This window comes from Panthera tigris, chromosome B4 (assembly GCF_018350195.1).
Source record: "Panthera tigris isolate Pti1 chromosome B4, P.tigris_Pti1_mat1.1, whole genome shotgun sequence".
Lineage (NCBI taxonomy): Eukaryota > Metazoa > Chordata > Mammalia > Carnivora > Felidae > Panthera > Panthera tigris.
The window spans coordinates 41,479,684-41,500,074 of NC_056666.1; the positions used below are offsets into that span (position 1 = coordinate 41,479,684).

At 44.5% G+C, this 20,391-nt stretch overlaps 1 protein-coding gene and 1 pseudogene across 3 annotated transcripts; one reads left to right on the plus strand and one right to left on the minus strand.

Annotated features, from left to right (window-relative positions):
• Window positions 1–2,921: 2,921 nt before the first annotated feature.
• LOC102954765 lies at window positions 2,922–3,667 on the minus strand (annotated as a pseudogene).
• A 3,198-nt stretch (window positions 3,668–6,865) lies between these two features.
• Window positions 6,866–16,248, plus strand: C1S (complement C1s). Of its 3 annotated transcripts, none has more exons than XM_042991694.1 (12): window positions 6,866–7,040; window positions 7,917–8,105; window positions 8,356–8,563; window positions 8,695–8,872; window positions 9,747–9,872; window positions 10,317–10,516; window positions 10,728–10,881; window positions 11,321–11,436; window positions 11,850–11,928; window positions 12,423–12,551; window positions 13,595–13,669; window positions 15,000–16,248. In XM_042991694.1, exons 2-12 carry the CDS (start codon window positions 8,083–8,085, stop codon window positions 15,797–15,799), a joined length of 2,088 nt encoding a protein of 695 aa, XP_042847628.1. In that variant the 5' UTR covers window positions 6,866–7,040; window positions 7,917–8,082; the 3' UTR covers window positions 15,800–16,248. The 3 variants fall into 3 exon arrangements, with proteins under 3 accessions (XP_042847628.1, XP_015396332.1, XP_007089642.1); XM_015540846.2 differs by having other exon boundaries at window positions 7,939–8,105; XM_007089580.3 differs by having other exon boundaries at window positions 7,994–8,105.
• The last annotated feature ends 4,143 nt before the right edge of the window (window positions 16,249–20,391 follow it).

The window sequence follows — 20,391 nt, forward strand, 5'->3', positions numbered from 1 at the left end:
TCGTGAGTTTGAGCCTGGCATCAGGCTCTGTCTGTGCTGACAGCTCAGAGCCTAGAGGCTGCTTGGGATTCTGTTTCTCCCTTTCTCGCTGCCCTTCCCTGCCCCCTCTCTCCCCCCAAAATAAAATAAACATTAGAAAGAAGTTAAAAAAAACCAATTAGGTCTTTAAAATTACTTAAGTAGATTTTCGTTATTTAACACTCTTAATTTGGACTTAATAATACAGACTGGGTGGCTTATAAACAACAGAAATTTACTTCTCACAGATCTGGACGCTGGAAGTCCAAGGTCAGGGTGACAGCATGGTTGGGTGAAGGCCATCTTCGGAGTCGCAGAAATTTCGTTGTTCTCACATAGGGCTAGGGAGCTCTCTGGGGTCTCTCTGTCTCTCTCTCTGTCTTTTTCTGGGGTTTCTTTCAAAAGAGCACTAATCCCATTTTTGAGGGCTCTACCCCCAAAGACCTCATCTTCTAACACGAGCACATAGGGTGTTAGGATTCTAACTTGTGAATTGGGGGGGGGGGACACAATCATGCAGACTGTAGAAATTACTGCTTCTTTTCCACGTTTACTTTCTTGTAGCCCCCTCTCCCACTTACACTTTATTCTGATGTAGCTACACTTTTTTTTAAATGATTTTTTCCATGTCAAAAAAGCGCATCAATAAAATAATCTTGATTTGGTTTTATTGAACAACGAATTGGCATTTTGGCAAGCATTGTTTATATTCGAATTTTTGCAGTAATCCGGACACCCTGTATGTAGTAGTAGTGGGATCCTCTTCCATTACTCTTGATGTTTCCTTATAGGAATACCTCCCGTAAGGAAGCTGAGTTCTGTGTGTGCTACAGAGCACTGGGAGAGTAGCTTTCATATGTGAGTGCCCGGCTAAGGTAATGAGTGCTCAACTGGCAAATGCCTGTCTACATTCAGGGCCAAGGAAGAAATTGGAAAGACTGATCTTGAATTCAAGCGGCTTGTTCACAGGCTTGAGAGCGGCAGATTCTCAAAAAATTACTGAGTGGGTTTCAAGGTGGTATCTTTGTTTTTTAAATGTGTTTTTAATTTATTTTTGGAGGGAGACAGAGAGAGAGAGAGACAGAGCATGAGTTGGGGAGGAACAGAGACAGAGGGAGACACAGAATTCGAAGCAGGCTCCAGGCTCCGAGCTGTCAGCACAGAGCCCGATGCAGGCCTCGAACCCACAGACTGTGAGATCATGACCTGAGCCAAAGCCAGACATTCAACCGACTAAGCCACTCAGGCACCCCCTCAAGGTGACATCTTTATGGTAGGTAGGCTTTTCTGGCATTGCCTGTGCCCTAATTTGTGAAGTCACCATAATCTATTATTGACATTAAAAAGTGGAAGAAAAACTGGTGGTAGGGTATCTGGCAGAGGTATTGGTCCTTCCCAAGGTGCACAGGCTTCTGAACCTTCACAATGAACCTCAGTTTCCACAATCTACTGGGGGTCTTTTTTGCAGCTGAAACAAACATGGGGACGAAGAGAAAGCCTTCCTTAGTGGGAAGGCTTTTCAGCCCTGAGAGATTCCATAAAAGTGGCAAAAGCCACGGAGGCATATGTTGGAAACCATCTGTCCTGTACATCGTGGAGGCTGGATTGTAGGCAAAGCTCACCTATCAATGCAGCCCTGGGTGCCAGAGGCTTGGGACTAAGGCGGGAAATGGAAGGGAAATGTGTCATATAGAAGGACCCCCATATGGTAAATGTAGAATGCCCAGATTAGCCTTTTCCTAGATGATGTCTTTCAGTTGTGTTTAAGTTCACAAGATATGGATTCTGAACAGTTGGCATAAAGCAAGGGGCATTAAGGTGAGATCAAAAACTAAGATTTTCTCTTTCCCTCAGATGCTACTGAATTTCTTCTTCAGTCTTTGGTAACATGAAGTACTGGGTTTTGGAAATATGATTTTAATTTTTCCTGGGATGTCTTCTTTGGGGTCTGGGGATGGCTTGTTTTAGAAATTTTGTGGTGGGGGGGCTAGTGTTACGATATGCTTGTGTCTCATGAACTCTTTGGACTTTCCAAAACTGGGCTCAGGAAAGGTGTGCCTCAGAGCTATCTGCACAGTCTCTGGGATTTTGCAGGAACTAAATCATTGTGGCTCAGGCTGCAGCCACTCAAGGAGCCACACCACCACTCAGGTATGGAAACCCCATAGCTGAGACTCAACCGAACACAATTTGGGACTGATGGTTTCATGAGTTTAACTTAAGAACTTTGGGCTTCAGTGCCTTTGGGATTTCTTTTGCAATGAGATTTGGACTTTAATTTTGGAGTTTGATAATGAGAGGTTTTAAAATAGTTGTTCATATTGGCAACACCTCTTTATTGTTGGCATTTTATTGTTGGAATTCCTTCCTCCTTTCCTTTCCTTTCCTTCCTTTTTCTTCCTTCCTTTCTCTTTCTTTCTTTCTTTCTTTCTTTCTTTCTTTCTGTCTCTCTTTCTCCTTCCTTTTTCTTTCTTCTTTCTCTTTCTTTCTTTCTTTCTTTCTTTCTTTCTCTTTTCCTTCCTTTCTCTTTCTTCTTTCTTTCTTCTTTCTTTCTTTCTTTCTCTTTTCCTTCCTTTCTCTTTCTTCTCTTTCTTTTTTCCTTCCTTTCTCTTTCTTCTTTCTTTCTTTCTCTTTGCCTTCCTTTCTCTTTCTTCTTTCTTTCTTTCTTTCTCTTTTCCTTCCTCTTTCTTTCTTTCTTTCTTTCTTTCTTTCTCTTTTCCCTCCTTTCTCTTTCTTCTTTCTTTCTTTCTTTCTCTTTTCCTTCCTTTCTCTTTCTTCTTTCTTTCTTTCTTTCTTTCTTTCTTTCTTTCTTTCTTTCTTCCTCTCTGATGACACCCGACACTATACTAGTGAGGAGCCTTGGTTTGGAGAGCGGATGCTGGGATGGACAAGAAGCGCCCATCTCAGGAGATTTTCCTGGACATCAGGTGTTCCTCCACGCAGATTTCGAGAAAACACCATCCTTGATGAAATCCCCAGAGGGCCGCGCTGTGACTGCCAAGCAGCAGGGGTAGGGGGCGCCCTAGGCACAGCAGGGCTTCGATGTCAGGCTTCATGTTGATGGTTAGAAAGCAGCAGCTGTCCCTGCGCATAGGCACACCATCTGGGCCTACCAGGAACTTCTCGAGGTTCCAGGTGACGTCGGTGGGCACACTGGAGACCAGGTGATGAACTTGGGGTGGGTCGTGCACGCAGTGGCGTCGTCACTAGGGGCAGGCAGAGCCTACCGCAGGAAGGCGAAGAAGGGGTGCGCCTGCGCGCTGTTCCCCTGGCACTTCTCAGCGTGAAGTTGGGCTCGAACCAGCTACGGCCACTGAGTGGGAAGTACTCAGGGAATTTCGGATCTCTTTGTTCTTGGCATTCTCCTGATGCACGATCTGCTTGCAAGAGAAGCGGAGCACCACAGGCCTGGGGCCCGAGGTGCGGCGGCAGCTCGTTCATCTGGGCGTAGTCCCTGACGGTTGTGCCTCAGAGCAACGCCACGTTCTCCTGTCAGCACTTGTCCCGCAGGGAACCCAGGCCCTGGGCTCCCCGCAGGCCAGCAGGCACGCAGAGGTCTACACCCAGAGCGGGGCCTCGAGTAGAGAGGCATACGGCGTGGGCTGTCAGGACAAGAATTTCTATTGTTGGAATTTCTTAATACCGTCATTTAATCCCATTGCAGAGCTCTGATAGCTGTCTTGGCTGACAAGGCTGGGTGTAATCTGGGATGGGAATGGAATAGGTGAATTTCCAACCTTGGGTGCGGAATATACTTAACGTTAATGGATTGTTCAGAATCATTTGGGGGGGCTTCTGGGGCCAGTGGTGTTGGAGGACACAAAAGGGGAGCAGTGGTTGGCCTTGGCCGAATGGAGCCCTCATTAGATTGCTGAGCCTTTTCTCCCAGGTAGTCTGCCTAGCTCATTGTATGCTTAATTGTCAAATCTAACAGGTTAAAGAAGAAAAGCCTTGGGAGTGTTGGGGGAAATATTTGTACTACCTCTGATAGATCTTTCCCGATGGAGAGAGCTCCATGATATGACTCTTGTGGCCACTCCATTCCATCACTCACAGCTCTGGGGAGATAGAGTGATTTATCTACCTGGTAAAGGCAGAAAGAATATGTGGGCATGTCCTTACCTTGGCTCTTCTTCCTCTTGGGAGTGAGCTGTCCAAGGGGAGCACGTATTCTCTATTTGAGAAGGCCTTCCCTGGACTAGCATTGTCTGTGTCTAGAAGGGTAATTCTTTTTTTTTTTTTTTTAAAGCTTATTTATTTTGGGGGGAGGGAGGGGCAGAGAGAGAGAGAGAATCCCAGGTGGGTTCCACACTGTCAGCGCACAGCCCAGTGTGGAACTTGAATCCACCAACCGTGAGATCACGACGTGAGCCAAAACCAAGGGTCGGATGCTTAACTGCCTGAGCCACCCAGGCTCCCCTAGAAGGGTAATTCTAACTCTGGCAGTCAGTTAGCCACTATTTGGCTTTTACGCTAGGCTACTTGCTCGATCTTGGCATTTATTGCTATTAGAGATATTACTTTGGGCTCCGTTTGCTGCTTTTGTTTTATTTCTGCATCTCTCTAGAACTTGGAATGGAAAGAGGGATGGTATTATTCAGCCCCTCAGAGACCCTAACATTGTGAATATGATAATATGATAGTTAGGATTCTGAGTAGCGCTAGTGCTTATAACCTAAAATATACTTCTCATGTTTGTGCTGCTTGGGTAGCTCAGTCGATGAAGCATTTGAGTCTTGATTTTGGCCCAGGTCATGATCTCATGGTTAGCGAGATTAAGCCCCTTGTTGGGCTCTGTACTGACTGTGTGGAGCCTCCTTCGAATTCTCTGTCTCCCTCTCTCTCTGCCCCTCCCTCCCTCTCTCTTTCTCAAAAATAAATAAACTTAAAAAAACTCCACTTGAATCAATCAATCAATCAATCAATCAAGATAAAATGTCCTTTTCATGTTTATACCCATGTGTGTTAGTTACATTTAATACTAACACGGAAGGTTCTAAATTTGTGGTTTGTATATTAGCATTGTCACCTCAGCTGGGGTTCAGATGGCCCTGAGGATGGCGATAAGCACCATCGTTTTTGTGACTCCCCAGGATACTGAGCAGATTATGTAACATGTCCCCTGTCACTGTAAGAGTCCTTGGCTTGACCTCTTGCTGACCCAGGGAAGGTAGCAGGGCCCAGAGATGTCCTCACATGTGTCTTGAGATTTAGAGGGGAAAATAAAATAATCTAGTTGGATGGCAAAATTGAAAAGGAGAAGTCAAAACACGGAAGAGTAGGAGAGAGTCACTAACTTTTCTGTTGAGTGTTGAATTCAGAAGGAAAAGGGGAAGGAATCCTGGACAATTTGGTAAGATGCTCTCTTTTTCTCGCCGTGTGCTGATGCATGCTGTGAAGCAGGCTTCGGGCTCTGAACCGTCAGCACAGATCATCACCGTGAGATCATGACCTGAGCTGAAGTTGGACGCTTAACCGACTGAGCCACCCAGGCGCCCCTCTTTCACTGTTTCATTAGAGTCTTCTGACAGCCATGTAAGGTAGGCAGAATTGATGTTATCTCTCTCTGTTTTATACTTGAAGAAGCTGAGAAGTTAGGTAATGAACCGGTCCTGGACCTGTCCTTTGATTCCAGGCCCAGTGCAATCGATTTCAAGGCACGTGGTTTCCCCCAACATTTGAATGCTCCTGAAATCAAGATTCATCTTATAATCAATGATATATCACAGTTTAACTGGCAAGTGTTTATTCCTAGTAGTGTGTAAAAGAAGGGAGCATCTTCCTTCGATAAGGTGTAGATTCACTGGAATGCAGTTACCAAATAGGGGTAGGAAGTAAAAAGGGACACAAAGAGGAGGTGAGAGATCAGGGAAGGCTTTGTGGAGGAATCGTACAGCCCCGCCTCCCTTGGTCCCTTAGCTGCAACTTTGAATTACAAAAGCCTTTTTGTGTTTGTGTGTGTGTGTGTGTGTGTGTGTGTGTTGTTGTTTGTTTGTTTGCTTGTTTTCAAGTTTGACACCAAAACCTCTTTGGTGGCAACACCTGACCTGAACCGATGTAAGGTAATTTATAACTATAAGGAATGTATAAATATAATATTTAATTATAACCAAGTTATATAATTTTAGTTATTCCGCTTACTGTGAAGATCAATATGTTTAGCTGCAGAAATATTAATGTTTGATAATGGAGCATTGTCCCAGCCCCTCGAGGGGAGTGGGGGGGAGAAGGTGTTACCTAACATTGGGGCCATGTCCTGCACTGCCTTTCTAAAATCTGTAAAATTCTGAATTTTGAAACCCGTTGGGACCCAAGGGTTATGGATAAGAGACTGGACTGTATCTGAACTGGGGCTTGATTGGTGGATAGGATTTCGATGCTTGGCGGGGATTTTAGGAAGAGGAAGAGCATCATCCCACACCAGCTCGGGTCTAGGTCTAAGTCATTATCTAACCATTAAATTTGCTTTAAGGGCAGCGATGAGAGGCATTTTTGGTAAGTACTCTCCCTTAAGTCATGATTCATACACAGTTGGAGGGTTGGACCTTCTGGGTTTGGCTTTTCCCCCACCATATTAATCCCCTCCTTTTCCTACAAGTCACCTGACTTCTGTGAAAACTCTGTTAACACACCCTTTGGCTGAAAAAGAACGTTGGGCAATCGGTGGAATTTCCCTCTCCTCCTTTCTCCCTCTGGAGCCCCAGATGCAGGGACCTCAGTCCTGACCGGAGTATGCAGTTCTTGTTTCAAAAGCAGAGGGAGCTCCAAGATCAAGGCTGAGTTACCCTTTCCCTATGTCCTGGTCTCCCAGCCCCCCATTTGTTTAGATCAGGGAATTTCAGACATGCACACTGGGGTAGAGAATCATATGAACAGAACCAGGACAGGGAGGCCGGCAGAGGTTCCTGCAGAGGGAGCGTCCAGGCCCTGAGCTGCTCTCCCTGCGAGTCGGCAGGGTCGCCCAGCATGCCTGCTGGCACGAGAGAGGGGACTGACCCACTTGCTCCCATCAGCTGCTGAAGGTAAAAACCTTAAAAACGGAAGAGCAGAGCTTTGATGGAAGAAAAAAGAAAGGCAGAAAACTTCACATAGGAAGGTTGTGGGCAAAGATGGGGGGGTGCTGGAAGGAGCAGAATAAAAGAAGGCAGAAGAGAGGCAACCTATTTCTCTTAGGTTGGCCCCCCCTCCCCCCACCGCCACCCCACTACTTACCACTGTTTTTAGGGTTAGAAACATTTTTGGCAAGCCTCTTAACTTTGGAAAGAGATCTCCTCTTTTTAGTAAAGGGAAAACAAACAAACAAACAAACAAACCCAAACCCTGGAAAATTAACATAGGAAATTGAGGGAATACCTTTCCTTCCTTTTGTGTTTCTGGTCATTCAGCTGCCCTTCTCTCATTTCCCACCCAACCCTGTGTCAGACCACTTCTCCTAAGGTCACTGCCTTCCCCTAGTAAAAGAAGCTCTTTCCTCCATCAGTGGTCATCGGGAGCACCAAGAGAAATATGTGCGACAGTAAACATAGTAAAGAGAGCTGGCGTGAAGTGATAAGGGGGATCTTTGCCAAAAGAGGAGGGAGAAATGTCTTAGATGGATAGTCATGATGGGGAAAGACGCCTGAAAGCCTGAGTGGAAACGGGGATATTGTTTTGTGAGGGCAGGAGAGAGGCTGATAGAGAGGGGGCAGGGGTGGGGAGTAGGGGTGAAGGAGGGCAACAGGGAAGGAAGAAAATTGGGAGAAATTCTTATTCTTTTGGAGAAAAACTGGGAGAAGATCCTGAGAAGCAATGGGAGAAGGATTAGCTCTAGTTTTAGTCTAGAAAATGAATTGAAGTAGAACCAGGGAGGCGGGGAGAGGACAGGCCTCATGCAGTGATCAGTGTGCGGCTTTGTTTAGCTTGTGTGTTATTGTCACGAAGGTGACACTGAACCCCAGGTGACTCCACCACCAAAGAAGGTGCCTGTGTTTGTTAGACAAATACAGCCGGGCCTGCCACCCCTTTGCTCCAAAGTCCAGAGGTGCAGAGAGCCAGGACCAAGAGGCGCACCGCCGTTCACCAGGGATGAACAAATTGCCAGAGATGCGGTAAGCGATCACGAGTCTACAGAGATGTACGTACATGGGCTCTATTCCCTTTATCTTCTCAAGAAGACAGCTCGGCTCTGAAGCCCAGGTTTTGGTTCAGCCTAGGCCTTTTTGCTTTATTCCAACGAGATTCTCCACGTGCTCTTGCCCTCTTCCTTTCCCCTCCCTTCTGCCCATGACAAATGCTAGAGCACTTCACTAGTCTGCCAGTACCTGGGTCACCCACGTCTCTGTATGTCTTTTCTTTCAGGTGCGTCTTCTTGTTTTCCCTTTTGGCATCCGTTTACGCCGAGCCTACTATGTATGGGGAGATCCTGTCCCCTAACTATCCTCAGGCATACCCCAATGAGGTAGAGAAATCTTGGGATATAGAAGTTCCTGAAGGGTATGGGATCCACCTCTACTTCACCCATCTGGACATAGAGCTGTCGGAGAACTGCGCATATGACTCAGTGCAGGTATATTATAATAAGCGCATAAAGGATAGGGCTGGGGGTGGTGGTGGAATGTTCTATTCCCTCTGTCCCATTTTCTGACCTCCATGCCAAAATATTACCCTTTCTCAGCTTCCTTTTGATTCTTCTCTTAGATAATGTCAGGAGACTTTGAAGAAGGGAAACTCTGTGGGCAGAGGACCAGCAAGAGTCCCAACTCTCCCATCGTGGAAGAGTTCCAAATCCCGTACCATAAACTCCGGGTGATCTTTAAGTCAGACTTCTCCAATGAAGAACGTTTCACTGGGTTTGCTGCCTACTATGTCGCTGTAGGTAAGGCTCACCCCTCTTTATGTGCCTCATGGGTCCAGCTAAAAGATTAGAAGCAGAACAAACAGCAATTCAGCAAATAAGGATCCTGTTTGTAACTCTTAAGAGGCGTTGACTTGATTTGGGTCTGTCTTTCCAGGAATTGCCTTTGTGAAATTCAAACACGTGGTATCTTAGGGGTGATGATGATAATGGTAAAAATAGGTAATAAATAGTGATTTATTGAGAACCACTATAAACTGGGATTTTAAAACCCAGGAATTTTAAAATCCAGGAATTTTACCTATATTAACTTAAGCTTCACCTCAACTCTTCAAGGTGGGTATTATGATCTCCACTTAAAGATAAGGAAAGAGAAGACTAGGAAAGTTAAGTAACTTGCCAAGAATCACACGAAGAATGCGTGGTATTCAAACCCATCCAATGGCAAACAAACCTTCAAATTCTGGGTGCTTCTGTACCTAACTCCAGGTTAAAGTGAAGTTAGAACATCTCATAAGGCTGAACTGTTGTTTAGATTTAACGCAAGTGCCCAAATCCTATAAAGTGATAAGTGTACTAATTGCTCCTCCCTGAAGTAGACATTTCATCATGTTGAGCCTATAGAGTGTTGTCTCTGGAGCTGAAATGCTCTGTGAGAAAGGCCAACGGTCTCTGGCATTGAGAGCTCCCTTATAGCTGTGCAATGGCAGGGCACAACTCTCGAATCATATTTCAGGAGAGTAACACAGAATAATACCATCCTGAAAGGTGACTCCCTCATTTATTTAAGTAACAGGCTGTTCCTACCCTTTCTTACCCTTGTAGGGTTGGGTTTAAACTCATTCTTCCTTCTAAGTCTCTGTCCTTGACCTCAGTCTTTCTCTGCTTTTTCTAGATGTAAACGAGTGCACAGACTTTGCCAATGCCCCTTGTAGCCACTTCTGCAACAACTTCATGGGTGGTTATTACTGCTCCTGCCCTCCAGAATACTTCCTCCATGATGATATGAAGAATTGTGGAGGTGAGCTTGGCATCAAGAGGGGTGCGTGTTCCCTGGGGTTTGGAATGGTTTGAGGCTTCAGTTAGATCTTTGTTGGCCTTTCTAATTTTGACTAGCCTCAGCCTTGCTTTGGCACCTATCTTTAGTTACCCATAAGCTGTGGAGGAGCCCCAAGAGTGGAGGAAGACAAGCCTACAGGGTCAAGTTAATGAATTGGAGAGGAGAAATAGATGCCTGTAAACAGTCTACCTGGGGCTGTTCATAACCATGAAAGGCTTTATCATATGCAATGTGATGGAAACTGAGTAGGCATTGGGTATCTCTACTGATTTGCATGGGGTATGTAATTGTGGCATGGGGGCTCCAGTTAGGGATGGTAAGTTCATGAGAAGAGTCACAGAATGGAGCAGGAACTCCTTTCCTTGACCCTATATTTGATTGCCCTTTTCTCTGTTTCTCCCATAGTCAATTGCAGTGGGGATGTATTCACGGCACTGATTGGGGAGATCACAAGTCCCAATTATCCCAATCCATACCCAGAGAATTCAAGGTGTGAATATCAGGTCCTCTTGGAGGAGGGATACCAAGTGGTCGTGACTGTGCGGAGAGAAGATTTTGATGTGGAACCAGCTGATTCAGGGGGCCATTGCCCTGACAGTTTAGTTGTGAGTGATGAATGATTAGTTTTCCTCCCAACTCACACAGATCAATTTCTCCCCAAAGACAAATTGTCTTTCCTTCTGCCCCTTCTTTTCTTCTTCTCCTTCTTATTTTATGTTACTTTTATTACTTTCTTTACTTTTGTCCCTCCATTTTACCTACCTGTATCTTTTAGTTCTTTCTCTCTTCTGATTTCACCATTTTGTTTCTTTTCAGTTTGTTGCAAGAGACAAGAAATTTGGTCCTTACTGTGGTAATGGATTCCCTGGGCCACTAAATATTGAAACCAGGAGCAATGCTCTTAATATCATCTTCCAAACTGACCAAACAGAGCAAAAAAGGGGCTGGAAACTTCGTTACCATGGAGATCGTGAGTAACCTATAAGTTGGTCTTTGGTGCTACCAAAGTCCCCAGACAATGTAAAATCCAAACAGGTAGATGGTTGTATGGATAGTTCACCTGAGATACGTCACTTCTTCAGCAAGATCTAAATCTGTCAGTGGTCATTAGAAATGCCTGGACCTCTAGGAATCCTTCAACTGGGCTTGTGGGTGCAGATGACGTGGAGTGGTTAGTATGTACAACGTGGGGTGGTTTGTTAGTATGTACTAACACAGCTGGGAGGATGAAACTGCCTTAATAACTCTTTTTGGAGTAGGTAAGGCCATATTGTTTTAGACATCTGCATTGGAATGTTAAGCATCAGAACTAAGGATGACTGAATGATTTTAGAAAGTGTGAAGGTGATGTAAATAGAATAGAGATTCTCCAACTATTTGGTAATTTGATTCCCCCTGTTCTTTCCAAGCAATCCCTTGTCCCAAAGACGTCACTGACCATTCTGTTTGGGAGCCTGAGAAAGCAAAATATGTGTTCAAAGATGTGGTGAGGATAACCTGCCTGGAAGGGTTTGAAGTCGTACAGGTAAAGTACAAATTTAGGGGCTTCTCCCTAATCTCTAAGTCAGGATGAGCATACTGGAATTATCTAATGGTTTACTGAATGTCCTTGTTTGAGCAAGGTATAACCCCTTTTCCATAAACAGAATACTGCAGGATCTTTAGTCCTTCCTTGTAAGTCATGGAGCTCCTTGGCCAGATTGACATTCTCCTTCTGCCTTCAGTCTTCTTGAGGAAGGGATTCTGATATGTTGGGACAAAGTTGTCTTTTAGCCTCCACTCCTGGGTGCTTTGGGTCATTCTGCTAAGATAAGATGTCCCCAAACTTCTTATGGTCAGGACTCCTCATTGATCCAAGGCCAGAGATAGATTCCATTCTTGATTTTGGGTTCTCATATCTCTCCTTATAAATTAATGGTGATGTGTATTATTCTCCAGGGAAGTGTTGGCTCGAGATCTTTCTATTCTACTTGTCAAAGTGATGGAAAGTGGAGTAATTCCAAACTGAAATGTCAACGTATGTATCTCTTTAAAATGGGACCTTTTTTTTTTTTTTTTTTTCCTTTCCAAGGGAATTGAAAGATGGGTTCATCAAGATTCAAATTCATGTTTTCCTCTTAGGCTTGTGAGAGAGTGGGTTGGATTTTTTGAAGAGAAGCCAGCCAATTAATTGCCAGCCCAGTTCTGGTCCTAGACTGGCCAGATTAGCAGGCTTCTTTCAAAGAAAGAGGCTGTGGGGTTGGTAGACTTAGTAGCACCAACAAGGTCCATTCCTGGCTTCTGCAGGGGCCTCCACCAACCACTGAGAAGCTACAACTCCTTATAGCTTTCAAGGGGCTATCTGATTTGGCAGGACTCAGTGATCTGGGGAGATTCAGCCCAGGTGTCCTTATGGATGTGCGGGTGGGGAAGGAGTGAGGAACATGGCCTGGAGGATGGAACTGGCTCCAATGACTCCTTCTGGAAGGAAGTGGTTTTCCTGACCATCACTCTCCTGCCTTCCTCTGATAGCTGTGGACTGTGGAATTCCTGAACCCATTCAGCATGGTACAGTCGAAGATCCAGAAGATACTTTATTTGGTTCTGTCATTCGCTATACTTGTGAGGAGCCATATTACTACATGGAAAATGAAGAAAGTGGTAGGTTTCTTTGACTAGGGAAAAGAGGAGAAAGAGTGAGAGTTGGAGAGTGAATAGCGCACTCTTTCTGGGTTGGAGAGAATTTGGAGAGAAATGAAGGAGATGGGATAGACTTTATTTATTCTCTTGGCTTGGTCTAGTGATGCAGTTTTCCTATGGGGATATAGGATCATCTGTAGAGAATCAAAGAGGTCACCTAGCTCGGTTTCACAACTGTGGCAGGAATTCCCCCTATGATATCCATATTCATGTGGTTATCCAGCTTTTGGCCAATTATTTAATGTAGAACCTATGGGAGTAATGCTTCCAGTGTCAAGTCACCATACCAAATGACTGCTTAAAAAAAAAAAAAAGTATATATATACACACACACACACACACACACACATATTATATATATATACACACACGTATATGTATATATATACATATACGTATGTATATGTATATACATACATATATGTAAATATATATATATATATTTAATGTTTATGTATTTATTTATTTTGAAAGAGGGAGAGCACAAGCAGGGGAGGGGCAGAGAGAGAGAAAGGGAGAGAGAGAATTTGAAGCAGGCTCTGCATTGTCAGTGCAGTGCCTGATGAGGGGCTCACACTCATGAACTGTGAGATCATGACCTGAGCCAAAATCCAGAGTCAGATGCTCAACCGACTGAGCCACCCAGGCGCCCCCAAATGCCTGGCTTTCTTGATGCAGGGGACTTGGCAGTACTAGATGAAAGATGGGTTAAGACATAATATGTACCACTTTGTTGCTTTTAATTGAATTTATTTTCCCACTGGAAGCATTTTTCCAATCTCTACCGTAACCCTCTTTCTGCTTTGGGGACTCTTCCTTTCCCTCCTTTGGCAGAATAGAGGACAGAAGGATTGTTTCGAGGGTGTTCTCAACATTCTGTTCTAGTTGATTTGATTCGATTCCCTCCTCAAACGCCAGAGTTGCGGAGGCTCTGAATGGAAGGGGGGGATGGAAGAGAGAAGATGTGGTGGTGAGTGTGTCCTGTGTCCCTTGTGCTATTCCAGGGGAGTATCACTGTGCTGGCAACGGGAGCTGGGTGAATGAGTTGCTGGGCACCGAGCTGCCAAAATGTGTTCCAGGTAATCAGGGCTCAGGGTTGGGGAGAGACCACAGACATAGGTGGAGGTGAGGGGGCCCACTCTCTGAAAGTAGCTGCAGTCTTTTTGGGAAAGGACTTAACACTCTGGGTCTAGCCCAGGGAGGTGGAGATAACACTGGGCTGTGGGCCCGCCAGGGCCTTGGGGAATTCCTCCACCGCCCTGACTCAGGCCAACTGACAGGAAATAGAAAATCAGCCAGTGACAGTTGGTGGCAGAGGGAGGGCCAGTTAGATTCGGTAAAGTAGATGCAATAAGGGGATAAAGAATTGCTAAAAACAGGGCCCGAAAATTGAGAGTGAGGATTCCACATGCAGAAACAAGACCGGCTAAATAGCTCAGTAATTATGTAAAAGTCTATATGGCAACACGGTATAGAGGAATAAAAGAAAGGAAGAATTGCAGACAGATCAGAGTTGAATAGAAGAAGGCTTTCAGGCAAAGCCAGAACAATACTGATGATCCTGTAGTAACAACAGTGTTATTGAGAGCTAGGGACTGAGCTAATTAATCGCATTTATTATCTCATTCCAGGCCTTGCAACAACCCTTTGAGGTGTTACTAGTTCCGTTTCAGAGATGAGTGAACTGAATACAAGGTCACAGAGTTAGTAACAGGCAGCAGTAGACTTTGAACCCAGGTCTGTCTGAGTCCAAAGCCTGATATTATGCTCAACTCAGAGTCCACTCAGGCTGACTACTGAGGGATTTAGGTAAACTGACTTGGTCTGGAATAAAATTCAGTGGTAGTTGCATTCGGTAATGGCAAAATATTCAGGCCTGGAATCAATGGAGAATTGAAATGAGTGATGAAAGAAGAGAACCCTCTCTTTGCCCTACCTCCATGGATTACTAGGAGGGCCTCGGCTGCAGTTAGGACTTCGGTACAGAAGGCGATAAGCATTTGGTCTGGGCGTCAGAAGGAGGTAGAACGCTTGCCTCCTCCATCATCTGTATGAGGAAAGAATTTCCCAGCACTGCCTCCAGTTGGGCCGCTGTCCCCATGTGCTGAACCTAGGATGAAGTGTACCTCTAGAGGGCTGTTTTCATAGTGTGAGGCACTAGCTCATTTGGACTCCTCAGTTTACACACCAGACTCTCTCCCACGAGCCTTCCTGGCTTTGGAAAAGTGAGATGTTTGGTGATTACATTCAGGATGAGTCAGATACTCAGATGGTTGACCAAATGGAGGGTTGGCCCTATTGTGCTAGAGAATTGTGAAGCCCGGCAAGTTTTTGAGTAGTTGGAGGATCTGTAGGAGGCCAATAATTTATTTCTTATTCCCTCTCCACCTTGTTCTTGTTCTTTCCTAGTCTGTGGTGTTCCCAGTAAGCCCTTTGTAGGAAGACAGAGGATATTTGGAGGATCTGTTGCAGATATTCAAAATTTCCCCTGGCAAGTCTTCTTTTCAGACCCACGGGCTGGTGGGGCTCTCATCGATGAGTACTGGGTGCTGACAGCCGCCCACGTCGTGGAGAGAAACCATAACCCAGGAATGTACGTTGGGTCCACCTCAGTACTCCGCTCAGATCTGACAAAAACCAAGATGCTTACTGCTGAGCGTGTGATTATTCATCCGGGTTGGGAATTGTTGGATGACCCAGAGTCACGGAAGAATTTTGACAATGACATTGCACTTGTGCAGCTGAAAGAGCCCGTGAAAATGGGACCCACTGTCTCCCCTATCTGCCTGCCAGGTACCTCCTCAGAATACAATCCCTCAGTAGGAGACCTGGGACTGATCTCAGGCTGGGGCCGAACGGAGAAAAAAGATCATGTGCGCCAGCTCAGAGGAGCAAAGTTACCCATTGCTCCCTTAGAAAGGTGCCGGGAGGTGAAAGGGGAAAATCTTAAACTGGATATAAATGCCTTCGTTTTCACTAATAACATGATCTGTGCTGGAGGACAGAAGGGTGTTGATAGCTGTGAAGGGGACAGTGGCGGAGCTTTTGCTGTACAGATCCCCAGTGTAGAGACCCCCAAATTCTATGTAGCTGGTCTGGTGTCCTGGGGCCCTCAGTGTGGAACCTATGGAATCTACACACGAGTAAAGAACTACATTGACTGGATAAAGAAGACAATGCAGGAAAATAGTCCCCCCAGTGTGGACTAATCCATACATAGACCACCAGCTTCTTCAAGGGCTATGACCAATCCATTTGCTTTCTGTTCCTCTCAATATTCCCACGATTTCACTATGACTGAAAAAAGACCTGGGAGTGTGATTTAAATAGAACTTGATTGTTGGGGTACTTGGCTGGCAGGAGTGTTTGAACATTACACTGTGCTGGCCATTCGGTGTGGTCTGAATCTGTGGGGGTCCTCTCCCTTGAATCCCAACTATGGATAACAACACGAGAAGGATGCTCCTATCTCACGCTATTCCCTAGTGAGTCCCCTCTCCCCCCTCCTGATGATTGCCTGGAGTTACGGTTCTGATTGTGAAATTTATTGTTGGGCATACCCTTGATTTTTTGTTTCCCCTTTACCGTTTGAAGTTCCACTTACCTTATCATACTCAGTGTCTACTATCTACTTGTAATAAATCATGTTTGAAACTCAGTTTTGGCTGACTTGACTTATTCCGCATCAGGACCTCAGCCCCAGAGAAGGGTGAGGAAAGGGCTGTTGTGTCATGGAAATTCAGTCATCTAGTAGCTAATATTTAATTGTCATGAAAAGGCAATTCAGATTTTCTTCTCTCTTCCAATTGAGATTTATTGGATATTGTGGGTCAGCACGAATGTCATCAGTACAAGGTACCATAAGGTGCGTTTGAAATTTAAAAAAAAAAATTTTTTTTAACGTTTTATTTATTTTTGAGACAGAGAGAGACAGAGCATGAACGGGGGAGGGGCAGAGAGAGAAATTAAAAAAAAATTTTTTTTTAACGTTTTATTTATTTTTGAGACAGAGAGAGACAGAGCATGAACGGGGGAGGGGCAGAGAGAGAGGGAGACACAGAATCAGAAGCAGGCTCCAGGCTCTGAGCCATCAGCCCAGAGCCTGACGCGGGGCTCGAACTCATGGACCGCGAGATCATGACCTGAGCTGAAGTCGGAGGCTCAACCAACTGAGCCACCCAGGCGCCCCTGAAATTTATGAAACAAACCTGAACCTCATGCAGAAGTCCACAAATGACAGTTAGAATTGGCTGTTTAAGATCTTTAAGTATAAAATTTTGAGGTATGAATTATTTGTGTCTCTGAAAATTAATTTTCCTTTAATACTCATTTGTATAATACAATATTTTTTGGCATAATACAATATTATGGCTTAATAAAGAAGAAAAGAAGAAATTGAACACGCTCTTATCTGCTTTCCTCCTGGCTTTGATCAGTTGTCAGTCAGGCAACAATGCCTTCTCTGGATTAAACTCTGTGCCATGACATTATAGCTGAAAATTCTGGTGAGGATGGATGGACCCAAAGCCTCTCCCTCCTATTCTTTTACAAGGGAGTGGAAATTAAAAACAAAAACAGAAACAACACAACCTTCCTCCTCCCCACAAGATGGATTAGGAATGAAAAACAACCACACAATTGAGACTAGTATTTTTTTTTTAATGTTTATTTGTTTTTGAGTGATACAGAGACAGAGTGCGAGTGGGGGAGGGGCAGAGAGAGAGGGAGACAAAGAATCCGAAGTGGGCTCAGAGCCCTGAGCCGTCAGCACGGAGCCCGACACGGGGCTCGAACCCACAAACCGTGAGATCATGACCTGAGCCCAAGTCGGACACCTAACCGACTGAGCCACCCAGGCACCCCTGAGACTAGTATTTTTAAAACTGTGGACAGGAGGCCTGTCTTAGGGTGGCAGTTGCCCTAACTGGGTGTCTTATGAAAGCCACAGACTGCGAGTAAGAGTAGGAGTTCAGGAAGACTCTGGTCTGTTTGATGGGACGTGAGGTTTTTAGGAGACCAGTTTTTTGGTTTTGTTTTTACACAAAAAGTGTGTGTGTGTGTGTGTGTGTGTGTGTGTGTGTGTTTTACACAAAAGGTGTGTATTTGGGGCCCATCAAGAAAGGACTTTCGTTTTTCATAGACCAAAAGGGCTAAATTCAACAGCTGACCTTAGACTGGAGGTTAACACATGTTGAAGTAACCAGAATTGTGACTGAAGGTCTGAAGAATCAAAGGAGAAATAATTGAAATAATAGGGGAAAACAGGTAGCCTGGAATCCAACAAATAACAGACAAAGAAAGTCCATCCAGGCCAGAATCATCAGTCTATTTGGGTTTTTCCCTTGCTAATGAGCTGGGGTATTCCTTCATTGCCTCATCTGGGCAGAATTCCCTCATTGTTGCTGCCTTATGCAGTAGGATGGTTATGGTTTTTGCATGGTTCACTTTACTACAAGATCATTACTTTGGGTGTATGGCAGAGAGGGGTTCTAAATGCATCATCCTCAGAGACTTTAGAGCCAGGAAGGACTCGTCACCAAGGCCTAGAGAATCATGCACTGTGATTTAAAGGGTATCAATCAGACTGCCTCACATGTCACTTGGGAATGATATATGTCTGCTTCACCTGAAACTCAGGAAAAGACAACTTAAAGAAAGGTTTTTTTTTTTTTAATTTTGTTGGGAGACAGAGAGAGACAGAGTGTGAGTGGGGGAGGGGCAGAGAGAGAGGGAGACACAGAATCCGAAGCAGGTTCCGGGCTCTGAGCTGTCAGCACAGAGACTGATGTGGGGCTGGAGCCCACGAACTGTGAGATCATGACCTGAGCCAAAGTCAGATGCTTCACCGACTGAGCCACATAGGAGCCCCAGGAAAAGACAACTTTTTAAAAGGTCAGGGGTGCCTGGGTGGCTCAGTTGGTTGAGCGTCCGACTTCGGCTCAGGTCATGATCTCACAGTTTGTGGGTTCGAGCCCCGCATCAGGCTCTGTGCTGACAGCTCAGAGCCCGGAGCCTGCTTCTGATTCTGTGTCTCCCTCTCTCTCTGCCCCTCCCCCACTCACACTCTGTCTCTCTCTCTCTCCTTCAAAAATAAATAAACATTAAAAAAATTTAAAAAAATAAAAGCAGGTCAATGGTCACACTTTGGTCAGAAGAAAATGGACTGGTGGATCAGTTTCTAACGCCAGGGAGACTAGAAGGTGCCCAGAGTCCAAGAGGACTTGATGGAAGGAACCTAGTTGAAACCGGGCTAGCCCAGAAGGTGCTCGTGGAATTTTGAGACCCTCTAAATTTGCTTTTAGTATGATTCCTAGAATCAGCAATTTCTTCTGTGGAGATGTGACTTTATACTTCCCGCATACCTGGTTTTTTTTAAACTAAAAATACGAGAAAACTATTTTTTCAACTTTATTGAGGTATAATTGACAAAATTGTAAAATATTTAAGGTATACAATGTGATGATTTCATATACATGTATGCTGTGAAAGGTCCCCCTCCCCCCACCGTCACATTAATTAATTCATCGCCTCACATATTTACCCTTATAAATATTTTTTGGGGGGTGAGAACACTTTAAGTTCTACTCTCTTAGCACATTTTAATTATACAGTATAGTGTTACCAGCTATAGTCACCACGTTATACATTAGAATCTCAGACTTTATTCATCTTATAACTGAAAGCTTTTACCTTTTTCCAAACTCTCCCTCTTTCCCCTACACCTCACCCCTGGCGACCACTTTTCTTTTTTTTTTTTTTTTAACGTTTTTTAAATTTTTTTCTTTTTTATTTTTGAGACAGAGAGAGACAGAGCATGAACGGGGGAGGGGCAGAGAGAGAGGGAGACACAGAATCGGAAGCAGGCTCCAGGTTCCGAGCTGTCAGCCCAGAGCCCGACACGGGGCTCGAACTCACAGACTGCGAGATCGTGACCTGAGCCGAAGTCGGACGCTCAACCGACTGAGCCACCCAGGCGCCCCCCTGGCGACCACTTTTCTATTCTGTTTCTATGAGTTTGACTTAATTAATTAATTAATTAATTTTTTTAAGATTCCACATATAAGCCATACCATGCGGTATTTGCCTTTCTCTGTCTGGCTTATTTCACTTAGCATAATGCCCTCCAGATTTGTCCATGTTGTCACAAATGACAGGATTTCCTTTTCCTAAAAACTGAATAATATTCCATTGTATGTAATAGACACCATATTTTCTTGATCCATTCATCTCTTGACACTTAGGTTGTTCCATATCTTGGTTATTGTGATTAATGCTGCAAAGAACATTGAAGTACAGACATCTCTTTGAGATAATAGTTTGGTTTCTCTTGAATATATATCCTGAGGAGGGATTGCTGGATCATATGTATTTTTATTTTTTATTTGTTAAAAAATATGTTTATTTTTAAGTAATTTCTACACCCATGTTGAGCTCGAACTTACCACTCCGAGATTGAGAAATGCACTGTCTACTGACTGAGTCAGGCAGGCACCCCCGTATTTTTATTTTTAATTCCCTGAGAAATCTCCATACTGTTTTCCATGGTGACTGTAGCAGTTTACATTCTCAACAACAGTGTACAAGTGTTCCCTTTTCTCCACATCTTTGCCAGCATGTTATCTTTTTTTTTTTTTAAATAGCTATCCTAATAGATGTGTGGTGATATTTAATTGTGGTTTTGATTTGCATCTCCCTGATGATTAGTGACACCGAGCACTTTTTAATGCACCTGTTGGTCATTGGTATGTCTTCTGAAAAATGTCTATTCAGGTCCTTTTCCCATTTTAAAATTGAGTTATTT

Coding starts and splice junctions, on each gene's coding strand:
- C1S (XM_042991694.1), top strand. CDS start 8,083: ATGAACAAATTGCCAGAGATGCG. Junction 10,517..10,727: donor ATTGCCCTGACAGTTTAGTT/GTGAGTGATGAA, acceptor GTTTCTTTTCAG/TTTGTTGCAAGAGACAAGAA. Junction 12,552..13,594: donor CATGGAAAATGAAGAAAGTG/GTAGGTTTCTTT, acceptor GTGCTATTCCAG/GGGAGTATCACTGTGCTGGC.